Source organism: Syngnathus scovelli, chromosome 15 (genome assembly GCF_024217435.2).
Source record: "Syngnathus scovelli strain Florida chromosome 15, RoL_Ssco_1.2, whole genome shotgun sequence".
Classification (NCBI taxonomy): domain Eukaryota; kingdom Metazoa; phylum Chordata; class Actinopteri; order Syngnathiformes; family Syngnathidae; genus Syngnathus; species Syngnathus scovelli.
Window position 1 is genome coordinate 4,372,166 of NC_090861.1, and position 18,875 is coordinate 4,391,040.

General features: G+C 45.2%; 3 protein-coding genes across 4 annotated transcripts; 1 reads left to right on the plus strand and 2 right to left on the minus strand.

Moving 5' to 3' along the window:
• Window positions 1-4,960: 4,960 nt before the first annotated feature.
• frmd8 (FERM domain containing 8) lies at window positions 4,961-9,394 on the minus strand. Its single transcript, XM_049743652.2, has 11 exons — window positions 9,001-9,394; window positions 8,356-8,453; window positions 8,105-8,272; window positions 7,939-8,040; window positions 7,691-7,749; window positions 7,407-7,573; window positions 7,100-7,312; window positions 6,904-7,027; window positions 6,650-6,799; window positions 6,349-6,574; window positions 4,961-6,264 (listed from the first exon to the last, which is right to left on the minus strand). Exons 2-11 carry the CDS (start codon window positions 8,444-8,446, stop codon window positions 6,152-6,154), a joined length of 1,413 nt encoding a protein of 470 aa, XP_049599609.1. The 5' UTR covers window positions 8,447-8,453; window positions 9,001-9,394; the 3' UTR covers window positions 4,961-6,151.
• Window positions 9,395-10,053: 659 nt separating this feature from the next.
• Window positions 10,054-13,833, plus strand: vps51 (VPS51 subunit of GARP complex). The gene is made up of 11 exons (XM_049743518.2): window positions 10,054-10,418; window positions 10,492-10,621; window positions 10,694-10,840; window positions 11,006-11,225; window positions 11,311-12,202; window positions 12,278-12,493; window positions 12,567-12,650; window positions 12,712-12,846; window positions 12,917-13,038; window positions 13,174-13,261; window positions 13,353-13,833. Exons 1-11 carry the CDS (start codon window positions 10,224-10,226, stop codon window positions 13,611-13,613), a joined length of 2,490 nt encoding a protein of 829 aa, XP_049599475.1. The 5' UTR covers window positions 10,054-10,223; the 3' UTR covers window positions 13,614-13,833.
• On the minus strand, window positions 13,215-18,711 carry dlat (dihydrolipoamide S-acetyltransferase (E2 component of pyruvate dehydrogenase complex)). 2 transcript variants are annotated; one of them, XM_049743541.1, is made up of 15 exons: window positions 18,293-18,711; window positions 17,829-17,930; window positions 17,642-17,766; window positions 17,409-17,556; window positions 17,213-17,339; window positions 16,978-17,153; window positions 16,620-16,782; window positions 16,480-16,547; window positions 16,260-16,358; window positions 16,059-16,166; window positions 15,870-15,988; window positions 15,597-15,759; window positions 15,385-15,521; window positions 15,091-15,216; window positions 13,215-13,597 (listed from the first exon to the last, which is right to left on the minus strand). In XM_049743541.1, the coding sequence occupies exons 1-15, from the start codon at window positions 18,551-18,553 to the stop codon at window positions 13,594-13,596; spliced, it is 1,926 nt and encodes a 641-aa protein (XP_049599498.1). In that variant the 5' UTR covers window positions 18,554-18,711; the 3' UTR covers window positions 13,215-13,593. The 2 variants fall into 2 exon arrangements, with proteins under 2 accessions (XP_049599498.1, XP_049599496.1); XM_049743539.2 differs by lacking the exon at window positions 13,215-13,597 and having other exon boundaries at window positions 14,553-15,216.
• Window positions 18,712-18,875: the final 164 nt, after the last annotated feature.

Genomic DNA, 18,875 nt, shown 5'->3' on the forward strand with positions numbered 1-18,875 from the left:
GCTCTAACCCTAACCCCAACCCTAGCTCTAACCCTAACCCCAACCCTAGCTCTAACCCTAACCCTAGCTCTAACCCCAACCCTAGCTCTAACCCTAACCCCAACCCTAGCTCTAACCCTAACCCTAGCTCTAACCCTAACTCTAGCCCTGACCCTAGCCCTAACCCTAGCCCTAACCCCAGCTCTAACTCTAACCCTAACCCCAACCCTAGCTCTAACCCTAACCCTAGCTCTGACCCTAGCTCTAACCCTAGCTCTAACCCTAGCTCTAACCCTAGCTCTAACCCTAACCCCAACCCTAGCTCTAACCCTAACCCTAACTCTAGCCCTAACCCCAGCTCTAACCCTAACCCTAACCCCAACCCTAGCTCTAACCCTAGCTCTAACCCTAACCCTAGCTCTAACCCCAACCCTAGCTCTAACCCTAACTCTAACCCTAACTCTAGCTCTGACCCTAGCCCTAACCCTAGCCCTAACCCCAGCTCTAACTCTAACCCTAACCCCAACCCTAGCTCTAACCCTAACCCTAGCTCTTACCCTAACCCTAACTCTAGCCCTAACCCCAGCTCTAACCCTAACCCCAACCCTAGCTCTAACCCTAACCCCAGCTCTAACCCTAACCCCATCTCAAACCCTAACCCCAACCCTAGCTCTAACCCTAACCCTACCTCTAACCCTAACCCTAACTCTTACCCTAACCCTAACTCTAGCCCTAACCCCAGCTCTAACCCTAACCCCAACCCTAGCTCTAACCCTAACCCCAACCCTAGCTCTAACCCTAACCCCAGCTCTAACCCTAACCCCAACCCTAGCTCTAACCCTAGCTCTAACCCTAACCCTAACTCTAGCTCTGACCCTAGCCCTAACCCCAGCTCTAACTCTAACCCTAACCCCAACCCTAGCTCTAACCCTAACCCTAACCCTAGCTCTGACCCTAGCTCTAACCCTAGCTCTAACCCTAACCCTAACCCCAACCCTAGCTCTAACCCTAACTCTAGCCCTAACCCCAGCTCTAACCCTAACCCCAACCCTAGCTCTAACCCTAACCCCAACCCTAGCTCTAACCCTAACCCTAGCTCTAACCCCAACCCTAGCTCTAACCCCAACCCTAACTCTAACCCTAACTCTAGCTCTGACCCTAGCCCTAACCCTAGCCCTAACCCCAGCTCTAACTCTAACCCTAACCCCAACCCTAGCTTTAACCCTAACCCTAGCTCTGACCCTAGCTCTAACCCTAGCTCTAACCCTAGCTCTAACCCTAGCTCTAACCCTAACCCCAACCCTAGCTCTAACCCTAACCCTAACTCTAGCCCTAACCCCAGCTCTAACCCTAACCCCAACCCTAGCTCTAACCCTAACCCTAGCTCTAACCCTAACCCTAGCTCTAACCCCAACCCTAGCTCTAACCCTAACTCTAACCCTAACTCTAGCTCTGACCCTAGCCCTAACCCTAGCCCTAACCCCAGCTCTAACTCTAACCCTAACCCCAACCCTAGCTCTAACCCTAACCCTAGCTCTTACCCTAACCCTAACTCTAGCCCTAACCCCAGCTCTAACCCTAACCCCAACCCTTGCTCTAACCCTAACCCCAGCTCTAACCCTAACCCCATCTCAAACCCTAACCCCAACCCTAGCTCTAACCCTAACCCTACCTATAACCCTAACCCTAACTCTTACCCTAACCCTAACTCTAGCCCTAACCCCAGCTCTAACCCTAACCCCAACCCTAGCTCTAACCCTAACCCCAACCCTAGCTCTAACCCTAACCCCAGCTCTAACCCTAACCCCAACCCTAGCTCTAACCCTAGCTCTAACCCTAACCCTAACTCTAGCTCTGACCCTAGCCCTAACCCTAGCCCTAACCCCAGCTCTAACTCTAACCCTAACCCCAACCCTAGCTCTAACCCTAACCCTAACCCTAGCTCTGACCCTAGCTCTAACCGTAGCTCTAACCCTAACCCTAACCCTAACCCCAACCCTAGCTCTAACCCTAACTCTAGCCCTAACCCCAGCTCTAACCCTAACCCCAACCCTAGCTCTAACCCTAACCCCAACCCTAGCTCTAACCCTAACCCTAGCTCTAACCCCAACCCTAGCTCTAACCCTAACCCTAGCTCTAACCCCAACCCTAACTCTAACCCTAGCCCTAACCCTAGCCCTAACCCCAGCTCTAACTCTAACCCTAACCCCAACCCTAGCTCTAACCCTAACCCTAGCTCTTACCCTAACCCTAACTCTAGCTCAAACCCCAGCTCTAACCCTAACCCCAACCCTAGCTCTAACCCTAACCCCAGCTCTAACCCTAACCCTAACCCCAGCTCTAACCCTAACCCTAACCCCAACCCTAGCTCTAACCCTAACCCTAGCTCTAACCCCAACCCTAGCTCTAACCCTAACCCTAGCTCTAACCCCAACCCTAACTCTAACCCTAGCCCTAACCCTAGCCCTAACCCCAGCTCTAACTCTAACCCTAACCCCAACCCTAGCTCTAACCCTAACCCTAGCTCTTACCCTAACCCTAACTCTAGCCCTAACCCCAGCTCTAACCCTAACCCCAACCCTAGCTCTAACCCTAACCCCAACCCTAGCTCTAACCCTAACCCCAGCTCTAACCCTAACCCCAACCCTAGCTCTAACCCTAGCTCTAACCCTAACCCTAACTCTAGCTCTGACCCTAGCCCTAACCCTAGCCCTAACCCCAGCTCTAACTCTAACCCTAACCCCAACCCTAGCTCTAACCCTAACCCTAACCCTAGCTCTGACCCTAGCTCTAACCGTAGCTCTAACCCTAACCCTAACCCCAACCCTAGCTCTAACCCTAACTCTAGCCCTAACCCCAGCTCTAACCCTAACCCCAACCCTAGCTCTAACCCTAACCCCAACCCTAGCTCTAACCCTAACCCTAGCTCTAACCCCAACCCTAGCTCTAACCCTAACCCTAGCTCTAACCCCAACCCTAACTCTAACCCTAGCCCTAACCCTAGCCCTAACCCCAGCTCTAACTCTAACCCTAACCCCAACCCTAGCTCTAACCCTAACCCTAGCTCTTACCCTAACCCTAACTCTAGCTCAAACCCCAGCTCTAACCCTAACCCCAACCCTAGCTCTAACCCTAACCCCAGCTCTAACCCTAACCCTAACCCCAGCTCTAACCCTAACCCCAACCCCAACCCTAGCTCTAACCCTAACCCTAGCTCTAACCTGGGTCGCTGGGGTGAAAGCCCAGAACACTAACCACTACCCTATGGATGCCTTGCTCTCAGTGCATGGAACAAGTATGGTTTTATGGTTACATGAGCAACTGTGTTGCAAATTTTCTATGATAAAATGTTTTGGGTCCCACTGAGATTCGAACCTGGGTCGCTGGGGTGAAAGCCCAGAACATTAACCGCTACCCTATGGAAGCCTCGCTCTCAGTGCATGGAACAAGTATGGTTTTATGGTTACATGAGCAACTGTGTTGCAAATTTTGTATGATAAAATGTTTTAGGTCCCAATGAGATTCGAACCTGGGTCGCTGGGGTGAAAGCACAGAGTACTAACCACTACCCTATGGAAGCCTTGCTCTCAGTGCATGGAACATGTATGGTTTTATGGAGCAGCTCACAAGCGACTAGCTCAGTGAAGACTCCACAGCAGATGTCATCACAACACGTTGTGTACACAAACACCTAGCAAAGTACAATTTAAAATGACACTTTCGAAGTACCCAAAGTTAAACTTACAAAAGAAAACCCATAACAAATAAAACTTACACAAGAAGAGCCCTAACATGGCACTTGACAGCTGTCAGTGTCAAATGCAAAATGTAAACAAGGACCATGTGAAAATTAGGTCAATGCAATCTCCGGTTAGAATATGTTATTTTGTAGGTATTAACAAGTACAATAGTTTTAAATTAGTCACAATTATTTAGGCAGATAATTATGGGATATTTTGGTACACTACATAAAATAAATAAGAAAGTGTAGCAAACGATTTGGTGAACGATTCTTTTGAACAAATATTTTGAGTGAACCGATTCTAAAGATTCAGTTCACTTGACAACTGGAATGTACATCACTAGTACAAAACAGTGCAAACTATCGTAGATGGCCGGTCGAAACAGCCGACTGGTTAGTGACTCGGGCTCTAGCTCGGCAAGCGCTTGGTTCGATCCCCGGTGCGATAAAACGCTTTTGTTGTGCAATTAACCCTTTATTTATTTATTCTCTTTTTTTTTAACCTCGTGTAGTGTACCTACACATACTGTCATATAAAGCAGTTAACCAAATGTCTGATTTTTATGTTTTAATTGGCGAATATAAAAACAAGGAATAAGACGCCAGACAAGTTTTAACATAAATATTTCTTAAAAATAATAATATTAAAAGCAAATTTCAAACCAGCAATCTAATGTGAAATTGCAGTAGATATATTGGATAACAATATTTAGGCGTATATATACACGTTATTTAAAAACGACTACAAGTGTTATACTACGATACAATTGTTTACCAGCTCAGTGGCCTAAGAGGAGAGTGTCCGCCCTGAGTTTGGGAGGTTGTGGGTTCAAACCCACAGCCGAGTCATACCAGTGACTATAACAATGGTACCCATTTCTTCCCTGCTTGGCACTCAGTGTAAGGGGTTGAAATGGGGCCCCCCCCTGCTGCTCACCATCATTGGGACTTTTGGCATTCAGTGTAAGGCAGGGGTGTCCAAGTCCAGTCCTCGAGGGCCGCATTCCTACATGTTTTCCCAAGTTTCCCTCGTTAAACATACCTGATTCAAATGATCAGTTCATCCTCACGTTCTGCAGGAGCCTGATCATTGAATCAGGTGTGTTTAATGAGGGAAACTTGGAAAACATGGAGGAATGCGGCCCTCGAGGACTGGACTTGGACACCCCTGCCTTAAGTGTTTGAACTTCCCTTCTCATGTTGGACATTATCTTGAGCTTGATCACACAGAGCAGCACGTTTGCAACAGAACCAAGCAATCTTTACTTCAAACTCCACAAGCACCAAGAAGTTGATTTGCATTGCTAAATGCGGCGAGAAAGTACACAGTTCACTGGTCAAACAATAGCCAAATTCCACTGACTGCTTCAGCCCATTAAAGTCACCTGGACAAAAACAGAACACAAACACAAAAGGCACTTGAAAGTGAGTGTTGAAGAGGAAACGTGACCTCAGTCTCTTGTATAAACCCATGAACATAAAAATACATACATATAATATACAGTACAAAAAAAAATCACCAAATGTATTAACAGTGCAGCCTTATAGTAAATGATCACATGAATTGGAATGCCTATTCTACAATGTGACATGCATAGTATGTTAGCAATAACATTTTTGACTCTGAAAAGTTGGATACATAACATGAATGTACAAATATTGAGTTGATTGCATGGGGAGTTAAGGAAGGAAACTGATGTTAGAATGGCGTAAAGCATGAGATGTGTTCAAGTTGCGAGATGTTTAGCAAGATGCCTCTGCTCTGTTTCTAGTAGCATGTTCAACATACATATGAAGAAACATTCCCATTGGCTTGTTGCAGCATTTTGTTTTGCAATGAAAGTACATGTGATCAGCTGTTATTTCGATATGTTTCGTGAAATTGCCTTTTCCCAATTGCATAATTAGAATCTTAAGATATGTCACCTATTCTTTTATTCCACCCCTTGGTGTCAGCAAACACTAATCGCCTACTGTAGACACAAAAAAAACCTGAAGGTGCCATTTCAAACGTACAAGGCACTGACATCTCCAAGCATACTATATAGACTTGAAGTCATATAATAGGCCAAGATGTGGTAATGATTCACTCAGGCTATCAAGGATTGCAAAGGAAAAAGAGGTAAGTCAGCTGTTTTGGATTTTGCCCAAAGGTTTTTGCGACAGTTATCAGTAGCAGCCATTTTCTCATGCTATTTGCATTTGATGCCAACTACACTTTGTGACCCTTTGAGGCATATCAACTAACAAAATCACTTGGTGTTCACATTAACATACCTGCAAAATATACACAATGTCAGAGGATAAATATGGTCAAAATAAGATCCCTCACTTGGTCCGACATATGTTCAGGAGTTTTTGTGTTAATCCCCAGTCTCCTTTAAATGTTTTTTTTTGGTCTTTGCCCAAAGGCGAGCTGGAGGTGATGACTTAACCCTGCTCCAGGCTCTCTGTCACTTGCACAGAGGAGTATGTGGCTCCAGATGTCTGGCGTGTGAAAAACGATGCAGCTCTTCTTGGCTTTAAGCATTTGATTTCTTTTCCTAAAAAAGAAAAAAGTTTGGTCAAAAATTGGATTTAATGTTAACCGTCCTTTGCTTTGTAATCAACGTAGAGGGAAAACTCACCATTGTCGACGTAGTTTATGGTATTAAGCGAATGGACCCGGCTGCATACGACGCTACTTTGCCGGCGCAACATTCCACGCCGTCCCCCGCGTTCATGCTTGCTGTCATCTTTTCCAGAAGCTTGTTGTGATAGACTTGCATCGCCATCTGTTTCTGTTGCGGCCCCTCCTTCAGACACTGACCTGAGCTCCACGCAAAACTCAATGAAGCCACTCATGAGCTCTGCCTGACCAACAGAGACGCGTAACATATAGTTAATCTGGAGCTTAACTGACACAATTCAAGAAGACAATATACTCACTTGTTTGGAGTAAATCTTCAGCAATTTGTTGACGGGAGTGCCATCTTCGTCGCCATCAAACTCCAGCCAGAGGATGTGCGAATCGCCTTCCCCCTCAGGGTAGCTGTGGTCCCAGGAAAGTTCATTGAACCGCAGGCCCAGAAGCACATGCTGCAGCAAAATACGTTCAAGAAGTTATTAATTGTGAGAATAATTGATTCTGAAAATATTCGACAGTTCGACTGCCTTTTAAGCATTTCACAAAGAGCAGCCACCTTCTCCTTGACGTCCATCACGTAAACTCCCTCCAGCGAGATACCAACATTGACAGCTTTGCGTTTCACCCTCTGAAGAATCCCTTGGGCGGGTTTGTCGATCTCCCCGTCAAAAAAAGCACACCTGTTTGAACAAGTCATAATGTTGGCCGCAATTTATTTGATTGATTTTTTTAGTAATGAGAAGATCTCTTACCCATAATAGGGAAGACTGTGACATGTTCTGAGGTACAGCTGTAGAAGCTCTGAGTCCTGCTGAGATTCTCCAGATATATTGATCTTTCTGTACTCCTCCAAGAGATTCTGCTCCAAACCTGCCTGACGGCTCGACTTGCCTCTCAATGTGGAGAATAAACCTCCACCCCCCGTGGCTACGTGTGCCGGTAGGAAAGAAGACAGCTTCTTCTCCCTGTGGGTGCACCAACTCAGCATCAATGACAACAGAACACTGTATTGGACTGCATAACTGTCATTGATCTGAATTTTTTTTTTTTTTTACTTACCGTATAGTAGTGGTCAATTTTTGCCTGTCCAAGCCTGTCCCTTCGTTAAGAGCAAGAGACAAGCCTCCAAGAGAGGCCCAGTGTTCAGGATCGCAGGGGTATCGTCCAGTGATGATATTGCTCTTGGCCTCTTCATATAAAAGTCGTAGCACTCCCTCATCTTCTATCTGAAAATCATTATGATTGAGGCAACATCAAACTCAGCAACGGTAAAGCAAAAAATTTGTGGACCTGTACTCAGTGCTTTAAATAAATTATTCATGCTTTTCCCCAGGATAAAGTACCTGCAGCTCTTTAGATTTGGGATAAAACACGTTCCGACGGTATTGGAGGCAGGGCTCATCTGAGGAAAACAAAAGAGAGTAACCCTTTGAGTGCATGCTGCGGATATTCAGAAATGCATTCCACTTTTAAAGACTGTGTCCATAGCTGTTCTGTCAAGCACTTTTATTCAGAAACAAGTTTGACTAAATCTAAATAATTTTAAAATTCAAATAAAAACAACAAAAAAGGTTGTGATCGAAACATTCACCTTGTGAAATGTCTTCCTCCGAGGCTTCCGTAAAGCGATACAGCAAGTCTTGCCATTGGCGACACACCTTGTAAGGTTGGTGCCTTGCTTTTAACTGCAGCTCTGTTGAGAAAAACATCTGATGCATCTGAAGTCAATAATCAAATTTATATTGTTGTTTTTTTACCAAGTAGTGGAGAAGACAGCCAGAAGGCAAAGGCATCCTGCGCAGACTCAGGAACATGAAGAGCCTCTCGAACAGTTCGGCCCAACTCCTGCACAGTGGCACTGCCAAGCCCTTCTATTGATAAATGTACCGCGCTGTCACCGAACAAGTATATGAGCACTTCTTGAGCTGGGAGGGAAAACACAGTTAAAGTATAAACAAAAGATCCACAAAAACATTCTCTGATGAATATGTCACATGATGACTCATACAGTGGGACAGTGTGGCAGAAGAAGCAACACTTCCTCTTTGCGAGTTGTCATCTGAAGAGTTTGGGGGGAAGCTACACACATCTCCTTCCATTTCAAATCTGAAAAACAAAGAGATGTCTTGAGTTATATTCATATGAGCATGGTTTTCAAAGTTTTTGATCCCGTTTCAGGAAAAAAAAAAAGTGTCTCCCTCCAATGCTAATTAAAAATAACCAAAACGACCCCAACCCCAGTTGAGTAAAGATAACTTGTTGACGGGGTAATATCGTTTATTCTCAATGTGTCACTCTTCGTCTGCCCATCAACAAGGGATTCCACAGGACTTAGTTCATCGCTATAACGCTCCCAGCAACCCAAACTTGTGCTAAGTATTAGCAAGTCCGGCAACAAGAACTAGCTAGATAAACAATGGGAACCGAAAACAAGGTTACGCAATTGTTCAAAGATGAGGTATTCAGATTCACGAAATTGGAAACATGGTGCCAATGTACCACAAAACAGTCTTTTCATGTATTTATTCAACTGTCAGACCATAGATTTATTTTTAAATCCCAAACTATTAGCGTTCATGATGACTTACTTTTGAGTTAGCATACCATCCAAACTATTATAGAACAATTAACATTTCGGTAGTGATCGACCTACCTGTGAATTTGAGTGTTGCTCCACTGCTCTGTCGTCTTTGGTCAAGAAGTTAATTCATTAGACACGTTTGTCTACAATTTGGTTTTATTTATCATTGATTACTGCCTCGCTAACTAGCTTTCCGGAGTTTAAGAATGGCGAACGAATCGGACATTCTGAACGGTTCTCTACTGGGCGTGACAGCTTCGTTCAAATACTGGAATACTATATGGTCACCCTCTAAAAAAAATAGAAACGCTCGTGTGTAAAAGTAGATATAAACAAACAGTTTACAACATAACCGAAAATAAAAGTAATAAACTGCGTCCTAATTTAATGAATCAAACGGCTACAAAACTGGTTCAGAAATGACGACTCCAAAATAGAGTCGAGAGTATTTCCGGGTGGCAGTGACGTCATTGCGTCACATGATTATACGTCACTGCAGCTATAATTATGCAGACATAAAGTAAGCTGATATAGTTCTTGAAGTAGACCAGGTCAAAGTGAAAAGACGCACAATTAAAATAAAATAAACAATAAAATAAATATACATTTTTTTTTTAATTTATCTTAATGATTCCGTTGCACACCACGGAACGACGGAAAGTAGGTCAGCGAAAAAAAGTGTGCAGTGAGTGTTCAATAATAATAATAATAATAATAATAATAATAATAATAATAATAATAATAATAATAATAATAACAGTCAGAACAGAGTCACCCAGGTTTTATAAAAGCCTTTTTAATAAAATTTCTATCCACTGTCTCCAATACATTACACTGTAAAATGATTTCAGAGAAGGAATGAACTGATTTAATTGTTTAATGAAAGCCCAATGAGTCCCATTATCTTAAGGCCTTTTTCCTTAATATCACTTTTTTATTTTATCTGATAAATAGAAAATCTTGCTTCCTTAGATCAAAGTATATCATTTATAAGTGTTGAGTTTGTACTTTATCACATAGCGTGTTAGAGAAAACCTAGACTCACTGACCCTGGATGTATCACCACTGAAACTGCGTGGTGATTATCATCTCTTCCTAGCAAATACTCTTTGGCAACACAGTGGCCACGCCTTCTAAGCTACGCAAGCGGAAGTGCCATGTCGTTGGGTTCAATGTAATGATACAGACGGTTTATGTGTATCTAAATCGAATTTACAGCTGTTTTGCACCTCGCTTTTAATTCTTGCTATTCGGACGCTCTCCTTCTGACTAGTAGTCATTATTATTGCTTGTCAATGAGTCAGCCACTTATCGCAATGGAAGCGGACGCCTCGGCCTCCGAAGACCCAGGGAGGAAGCGTAGGGTCCACGGTATGTTGAAGCTCTACTACGGGCTCAATGAAGAAGGAAAGGCGGATGAGAAGCCACAGTCCCTGGATCCCTGTGACATTAACGGGCTGCACTTTGACCCAGAGCACTACCTAAACAAGGTGAGAAGAACACTGACCTCATTAAGAAGTTCTGTTTTTTTAGTGTAACTAACCATCATGTGTTCCATTTCAGCTTCGAAGAGAATGCTCTCTGTCCGAGTTGATGGACCATGAGACCTGCATGGTCAAGCAGATCCGTTCTTTGGATAGTGACATGCAGACGCTAGTATATGAAAACTACAATAAATTCATATCAGCTACAGGTGAGAGAATTCACTTTCATCCTCAAGTTCTTTATCCAGTTCAAAAATATCTTCTCGCCTATCTTTCTCAAGACACCATCAGGAAGATGAAGAATGATTTCAAAAAGATGGAGGACGAAATGGACTGTCTGTCTGCAAACATGGCGGCGATCACAGATTTTAGTGCTCGCATCAGTGGTACCCTTGAAGACCAGCATGCTCAGATTACAAAACTCTCAGGTGACCTAATCTTGTTTTGTAGTCATGGGAAAGGAGAATTTAGCTTCAAATTTCCTTCAGATGGCCTCTAGATGGCACTGTTGGTTTACAAATTTGAACCTTCATTTTCCCATCTCTACTGTTTTCTTGAGTTGCTTCATGTTGTTTTGTTTATGCCTTCCTTAGGGGTCCACACTTTGTTAAGAAAATTGCAGTTTCTATTTGAACTGCCCGCCAGGTTGAACAAATGTTTGGAGCTGCAAGCTTACGCTCAAGCAGTGAGCTCCCACCGGCGTGCTCGTTGTGTGCTGCAGCAATACAGCCACATGCCTTCCTTCAAGGGCATTCAGGATGACTGTCATGCCATCATGGACAAGTTGGCGCAGGAGCTTCGGCAGAAGTTCAGGTCAGTTTGGTTGATGCTGATGTGGCAGATAACACTACAGAATCCAGGCAGAAGAAAAAAGCAGCATATGTTGTTTTGCTCACAGGGACGGTGGCTCGAGTGCTAAAGACTTATCAGAGTGCGTGGAGCTCCTGTTGCAGTTGGATGAGCCAGCAGAAGAGCTGTGTGAAAAGTTCCTGAGCCACGCCGGTTCTCGCCTGGAGTTGGACCTGCAGGGCCTGGAAGCTGAGATTAAGCCGAGCCCGCCTGCATCAGCGGTAAAAAATGTTTTGGCACGCAAGCCTTCACCTGGCACCACTGCTGGGTCGCCCAAAACAAGTGCTCTTCATTCTCCCTCCTCCAACACCGACATCCTGGAGTTCATCGACAGAGGCTGCAATGAGTTTGTCAGCAGCTTGTGTTTGGTCATTACATCATATCAAGAACTTTTCATCAACCACGCTCAGACGGGCGAGCTAGCATCCAAGAATATTCCTCAGATGGCAAACAGTAAGCTGCACGCTTTCGTGGATGAGCTGGCCACTCGCTATTTCTCGCTTGTGGAGCGAAGGATCCAAGAGGAAAAGGGGGTGGCCGATAACTCCCTCTTGGTCCGTGCCCTTGACCGATTCCATCGCAGACTCCAAGCTGTGTCCAAGCTGCTGCCGGGCTCCTCGGTGCCCAACCAAGGCACCGAGATTGTGATCCGCGCAGCGACCGAGCGAGTCAAGCAGTACCTGGCCGCTCTCCAGAACTTCTACATGGACAGCTTGACAGACGTGAGGCAGGCCCTGGCGACGCCTCGCCTCTCGCTGGCCGCTCCAGGAGCCGGCTCTCATCTCGGCGGCCCGGCTTCCGGCAGAGATGGCGCAACCAGCCTCCCGGACCTGCTGTCCTCCCTGTCAGCTTCCATCTTAAATCAGATCAAGTCTGTGTTGGCGTCTGTGCATCTGTTCACAGCCAAGGACATCACGTTCTCCAACAAGCCATACTTTAAGGTCAAAAAGTGCCTCATACTAGTTGAAGAACATTCTGATGGTGTTTGTTTCTAATGCTTTTATATCTTCTTGCAGGGGGAATTTTGCTACCAGGCTGTCCGCGAGAGCCTGGTTGTGAGTTTCATCAAGTTCGTATGTCAGTCTTCTCGTCAGTTTTGCGAGAGCGCAGGAGATAAAGGAGGCTCCACCCCGCCAGCCCTGCTGTTGCTTCTTTCCCGACTCTGCTTAGACTATGAAACCTCCACGATCTCTTACATCCTCACTCTTACTGATGAACAGTTCCTGGCGCAGGTAGTAGCTTGTCAAGCTAAACTAGATTCTGTTGATTTTTTTTTTTTAATTGAGCCTTCGTGTATATTTTCAGCACCACAGTCCGGTAACGGCAGTCACTGCTCTATGTGCGGAAGCCAGGGAGGCAGCACAGAAACTACTCAACCATTACGTTAAGGTAGTTCCTCGTGCTACTTGGGGAATCGGATGACTTCATGCATCCAGTTTCATATTTGCAGGTCCAAGGCTTAATTATTTCCCAGATGCTTCGAAAGAGTGTTGAAACACGAGACTGGGTCAACACGATCGAACCCCGAAATGTGCGTGCGGTGATGAAGAGAGTTGTTGAGGACACCACTTCCATTGACGTGCAGGTGACATATATGGCCTTGAAAGGATATTTAACGTTTATGCAGACCTCTTACAGCTAATATTTTGTCTTAGGTGGGGCTTCTGTATGAGGAAGGTGTGAGGAAAGCGCACAGTAGTGACTCCAGCAAAAGGACCTTCTCGGTCTACAGTAGCTCAAGGCAGCAAACTCGCTATGCTGCAAGCTACACACCAAGGTTTGAATTTCCTTTTGATGATGTCATATTTATGACTTTTTACTTTTTTTTTTTTTGTAAGTGCATATGTACATGCACCCGTGGCCAAAACGCCTTTGTAATTTTTTTTAAAAATGTTTGTTTGATTCTCTGCAGCGCTCCCATGGACACCAATCTGTTGAGCAACATACACAAGCTGTTTTCTGAGCGCATTGACATCTTCAGCTCAGTGGAGTTTAATAAGGCAAGTGTTTTTTTTTTTTTTTATCGTGTACTGACTTGCAAATATACACACACAGTCAGTCACTCAAAGACTCTTTCTTCCTCCCTTGCAGGTCTCAGTCATGACGGGAATCATCAAAATCAGCTTAAAGACATTCCTGGAGTGCGTCCGGTTGCGTACTTTCGGACGCTACGGGCTGCAGCAAATCCAGGTCGACTGTCACTACCTGCAGATGTACTTGTGGCGTTTTGTGTCTGACGAAAACCTCGTACATTTCCTGTTGGATGAGATAGTCGGAAGCTCTGCCCACCGCTGCCTGGATCCTGCTCCGATGGAGCAGAGCGTCATTGAAGTTATCTGTGAACGAGGTTAAAAGCTTAAAGATTAACTTAACCACAGCATTAACACGACTACTGGATATTATCAAACACTGGAGTTTTACTGTTTTGTTGAATGTACTGCTAAATGTTACTTGTAGCATGAAAACATTCATTAGGCATTCATAGCATATCATTGTGTTCATACAGTAAAGTCTTGATTAGGCAAATGTACATAATAAAAATATGAATAAAATACGTAATTATCCCCTCAACCATTGTCTGATGCAATATGGTCAAAGATTTCTTTGTATTATCACAAACCATGAAGCTTTCAAGAAAAGTTTGAAAATGTTGCACAAATCAATCCAAGTCATAAACCATTCAGCCATTCACTTACAGTTAAACCAGGGGTGTTGACCTCCAGTCTTCAGGGGGCCGCGTTCCAATATGTTTTCCAAGTTACCCTCGTTAGACACACCTGCGTGAAAAGTTTTAGCCACTTTCACGTGCTGCAGGAGCTAAAAGTTTTCACGCAGGTGCACTTAACGAGGGTCACTTGGAAAACATGTTGGAACGCGGCCCCGAGGACTAGAGCTTGACACTTGTGACCTTTGACCATGATATTTCCCTAATAAAGTGGCCTGTTATTAGGTACACCTGAAAATGGCGGTGTACCTAATGGAGTGACCGTGTGGTTCCCTCGTTAAGCGCACCTGCGTGAAAACTTTTAGCCACTGCAGAACGTGAAAAGAGCTAAAAGTTTTCACGCAGGTGCCCTTAACGAGGGTCACTTGGAAAACATGTTGGAACGCGGCCCCAAGGACTAGAGCATGAAACCTGTGACTTTTGACTATGATATTTTCCTAATAAAGTGGCCTGTTATTAGGTACGCCTGAAAATGGCGGTGTTGATAGACAGATGTACATATAGATGTATAGATAGATAAGCAAGAAAAAATCAATTTTAGTGTCTTCAAACAAAACAATCCAATATCCAGTTGTTTCTTTACAGTTTTAATACCTGCTTCCAAACATAATATTCAATGACCAAAAGAGACATGGACTGAAAATACATTTGTCAGGGGCTGTACTGTATTCTGATGCACTGTATATCATACATTTCTGCGGAATGTACATACTGTAGCACTAAGTACTTTCAATCCTTTAGCCTGCGAACAAAGCAGACATATACTTTCTGCATACTCCACACAAATCATGAAAAGTAAATCTGATTGTTGAGAGTGTAACATTTCCCTTTGCACGTGTGTTTCGTGGCCAGACTCCATGTATTCTAGGATGAATTACAACTAGGTTTCTCTTGTGATATAGACATTTTTAATAAATACAGAGGGACTAGAGATGGAAGCGGAGTGAGTTCTGCCCCGGACTTCGTCAGGGTAATGGGAAGTGACCTGGTGGCATCCTTGCCGATCGCAGGAGGATTCAGAGTGTTTTGGCCACCGAAGGGATCGCTTTAGCAAGGAGGCTCGTGTGCGCTATCGGTGGCGTCGATTCGCTGCAGTCTACTCACAAGAGCATGGTGACGGGCTTCTCCAGGAACTTGCGGAACTCGGCGAGCCACTGCGCGCCCACCGCGCCATCCACCACTCGGTGGTCACAGCTCAGCGTCACAGACATCATGCTGGCCACGTCAAAACTGAAAAGAAAAACAGTGATTGTTTAATACAGTTTTGAAATCTGTTGTTGTCCCCCCCCCCCACACACACGTACACACACACACACACACACACACACACACACACACACACACACACACACACACACACACACACACACACACACACAAATTCAACTTGACTTGTACCCTTTTTCATTGTCAGCGGGCAAAAGGCGCTTTTCAGAGCCTCCCACAGCGAGGATGCAAGACTGTGGTGGGTTGATGATCGCTGAGAAGTTCTTGACGCCGAACATCCCCAAATTAGAGATGGTGAACGTGCCTCCCTGGTGGGGTGAAAAAAAAAAAAAAAGTTGAATGTCAAGTTTCTTCTTGCACCGTTACCACGAGTAGAATGGTACCTGGAACTCGTGTGGCTGCAGTTTGCCATCCCGCGCTTTGGCGGCGAGGGCCGACACGTCGCCACTGATGGCGGCGAGTCCTTTGGTGTGCGCGTTGAACACGATGGGCGTGATGAGACCGTTGGCTGTGCTCACCGCCACACTCACGTCCACCACGTGGTTCCTAAAACAAACACATATGACACCCTTAACTGAAGAATGAATTTGATTTAACTTGATGGAATTTCTTCCACGCTTATGATGTTTCATGTGAGCGGCGTTGAAGCTACTCACTGACGAATGACAGTGTCCATCCAGGAGGAGTTGCACTCGGGCACCTTGAGGCAGGCCAGTGCACTGGCTTTGATGATGAAGTCGTTCACACTTAGCTTGATACTTCTGGCTTTCACTTCCTGGACAGCACAGGAGATCATTAATTCTGTTCCAGCCAAAAGTAGACACACACAAAAAAAAAAACAGTACCTCATTGAGTTCTTTCCTAAGCTCCAGAACTTGGTCCATGTTGACATCCACAGAAAGGTAATAGTGAGGGATGGTTTGCTTTGACTGCATCAACCTCTGTGCGATGACCTGAAGAGGAGCCAAAAAAAAAAAAGAAATTCAAACAAAGCCAATCCCAATTTGTGGAAGTGTTACCACCAAGTTAGACGTGTTAGCTCTCACCTTTCGGACATTACTGATAGGGATGTCTGTGAAAGTTCCGGCTGGTGCAGCAGGAACGGCAGCAGGTGCCGGAGCAGCGGGAGTCGGAGCTGGAACAGCCTGTCAAAAAGGGAACACTTTGAATTCCTTATGAAAAAAGTCTATGGCAGCCTCATATATTATAAAGTATTAAGTGCTGCATAAGACTTTTAAGAAATAAAGTCATTGAAGTGTCACTGACTGGTGCAACCTTTGCGGGAACAAAATTGTCAATGTCTTTCCTGGTAATGCGTCCATCAGGACCAGAACCTAAGGAAGAAGCGTAAATATCATCATCCTATTTTTGTGAAGACCAGTGTTTTGTAATGATTGTCAACTTACCGGTGATCTGTGCCAGGTCAAAGCCTTTCTCTGCAGCGAGTTTCTTTGCGAGCGGGCTGGCGAACACGCGCCCCTTCCTGGGTGCTGAGGCTTCGGGGGTCAAGGAAGGCGCTGCGGCAGGTGCGGGGGCCTGAGTTGGCGGTGCAGCGACAGGAGCGGCTGCCTGCGTGAAAAAATTGTTATCTACTTGACTTCCGAGTGTCAGATGTTACATAACATGAAGTGAAGATGGCGTCAAAAATGGATTGCAAACACTTCTTGCTTTTAATTTGCTTTTGTCGCAAATATCTGTGATGTCTTTGATATTGACAAACAAAATGACAAAGCAATATTTCGTCGCTGCGTGAGAGTGTCTTACTGGAGCAGGAGGAGGTGTCGAAATCTCTGCAATGCCTGTTTCGACATAATCCTTGAAGGCAGCGATGTCGCTCTCCTTCTCGACGATGATGCACAGAGGCGTTCCCAACGGGACGTCGCGCGTCCCCTCCGACACCATTATTTTGGCCAAATATCCCTCCTCCTGCACCTCGAAACCTAAAAAGACGCAATGAGTTGGATCGAAACGACAAGTGCAGGACGGGGGGGGAGTTTACCGATGGTTGCCTTGTCCGTCTCTATCTCAGCCAACAGATCTCCCTCGCTGAGCTTCTCGCCAACCTTCTTCTCCCAGCGCTGTACCGTGCCCATCGTCATGGTAGGGGAGAGCGCGGGAAGGGTAATCTGCAAGACACCCAATGTTTTTTGGAGTGCCATTTATTTGAACCATAATACCGTCATTTGTTTAAATACCTTTAAGTGTGTCGGGTAGGAGCTGCCTGGAGCAGCAGGTGGTGCACTTGCAGCTGGAGCTGGAGGAGGAGGAGCTGCAGCCGCTGATGAAGAAGCAGAAGTGATGGAGTCCAATGTAACGTCTTTAAATGCTGGGATGAGGTCTGGACTGCAAGGTGGACAATATAAAGTTGACTTTTTTGTTTTTGTTCTCATCACCTTTCACAATCATCAGGCATTGACGTTCTTTTTACCTATCAACGGTGATACAAATTACAGATCCGATCTCGACATCTCTGGTCCCTTCAGGAACAAGAATTTTGGCAAGATAGCACTCTTCCAGCATCTCAAATCCAACTGTGGCCTTGTCCGTCTCCACCTACAAAGAGACAACGTGATCTTTCTGCACATTCATACAAGCGCATCACACAATCAGCAAACCTCTGCTATGAGGTCTCCCTCGCCGATTTTGTCTCCTTCCTTCTTTTCCCAACGAGCAATGGTACCAGTCTGCATGGTGGGTGATAGTGCAGGCAGCTCCACCTGTTTAAAAAATGACAGCAGCACATTATTGAAAGCACTAAATTTTTTTAATTCTATTTTGATTATCATTTAATACAATAATATGCCTTGGTTCAGTAAAGATTGGGGGGGGGGGGGATATAATAAAAGCATATCAAAGTAGCTATTAGCAGCTACTCCTTAAATGACAGTTTAAATCCACTTTAAAGTCGGAAATTAAAGGAAGCTGAAATCAAATCTCTGCAGTGGCACATACACATATTTGAAGTTTATTAATGTAATGTAATAAAACTGCATTGTAAGTTTTGTCATGTCTGTGCCAATAACGGAGGTCATGCTAAGTGAAGTGGGCATTGTAGCAACCGGAAACCCGGTGACAGTACCTTCTGGTGCGGCGGCAGACTGTAGAAACGCTCGCCCCGACGGCTCACGGTAAGCTGGGGACATCGCAGCAGTGCTCCCCTGTGACTGAAGCCAACAGTCGAGCAGACAGTCCGGGAACCGGCTACGCGGTGTAGCCGCCTTGCATAGCTGGTTCCAGATACGCAACGGGAGCTGACGGCACAGGTGCCAGGCCCAGTCGGGAGGGCACGGGGACGAGAGAGCCCGGCGGAAGGCCTGAGCCGCAGAATTAGACGAAGCATGTCGGAGCCGTTGAATAACTATATAGAGCTATGATTAAAATAATTATTTTACACGTGCATGGGGAAAAGCCTCTAACAACCGCTCCGGTGCCACTCCTCACTTTCCAATGACCTCCTCCTCCTGTCCAAAACACACCGCTTTCCGGCACTCTACACGCACTGCCGTATCTCGGCTAAAAGTGTCGTAAAACTGGTAGGGTGTAAAATGAACGCCACACAAACAGATAGATATTGAGAATGACTAGTAGTACAGTCCTGCAGACTAACGTATAAATAAATAAATAAATAAATAAATAAATAAATAAATAAATAAATAAATAAA

Bases quoted from the DNA above. Each gene is read 5' to 3' on its own strand.
- frmd8 (XM_049743652.2), bottom strand. From the start codon at position 8,446: ATGGAAGGAGATGTGTGTAGCTTCCCCCCAAACTCTTCAGATGACAAC. The intron at 8,041-8,104 runs GTAAAAAAACAA...TTTTCTCAACAG, and splicing joins GCTGTCTTCTCCACTACTTG to AGCTGCAGTTAAAAGCAAGG. The intron at 6,800-6,903 runs GTGGCTGCTCTT...ATTTTGCTGCAG, and splicing joins TGATGGACGTCAAGGAGAAG to CATGTGCTTCTGGGCCTGCG.
- vps51 (XM_049743518.2), top strand. From the start codon at position 10,224: ATGAGTCAGCCACTTATCGCAATGGAAGCGGACGCCTCGGCCTCCGAA. The intron at 10,419-10,491 runs GTGAGAAGAACA...GTTCCATTTCAG, and splicing joins CAGAGCACTACCTAAACAAG to CTTCGAAGAGAATGCTCTCT. The intron at 13,039-13,173 runs GTTTGAATTTCC...GATTCTCTGCAG, and splicing joins GCTGCAAGCTACACACCAAG to CGCTCCCATGGACACCAATC.
- dlat (XM_049743541.1), bottom strand. From the start codon at position 18,553: ATGCTTCGTCTAATTCTGCGGCTCAGGCCTTCCGCCGGGCTCTCTCGT. The intron at 17,340-17,408 runs GTATTTAAACAA...GGTGTCTTGCAG, and splicing joins CCTACCCGACACACTTAAAG to ATTACCCTTCCCGCGCTCTC. The intron at 15,760-15,869 runs GTGAGTAGCTTC...TGTTTGTTTTAG, and splicing joins ATGGACACTGTCATTCGTCA to GAACCACGTGGTGGACGTGA.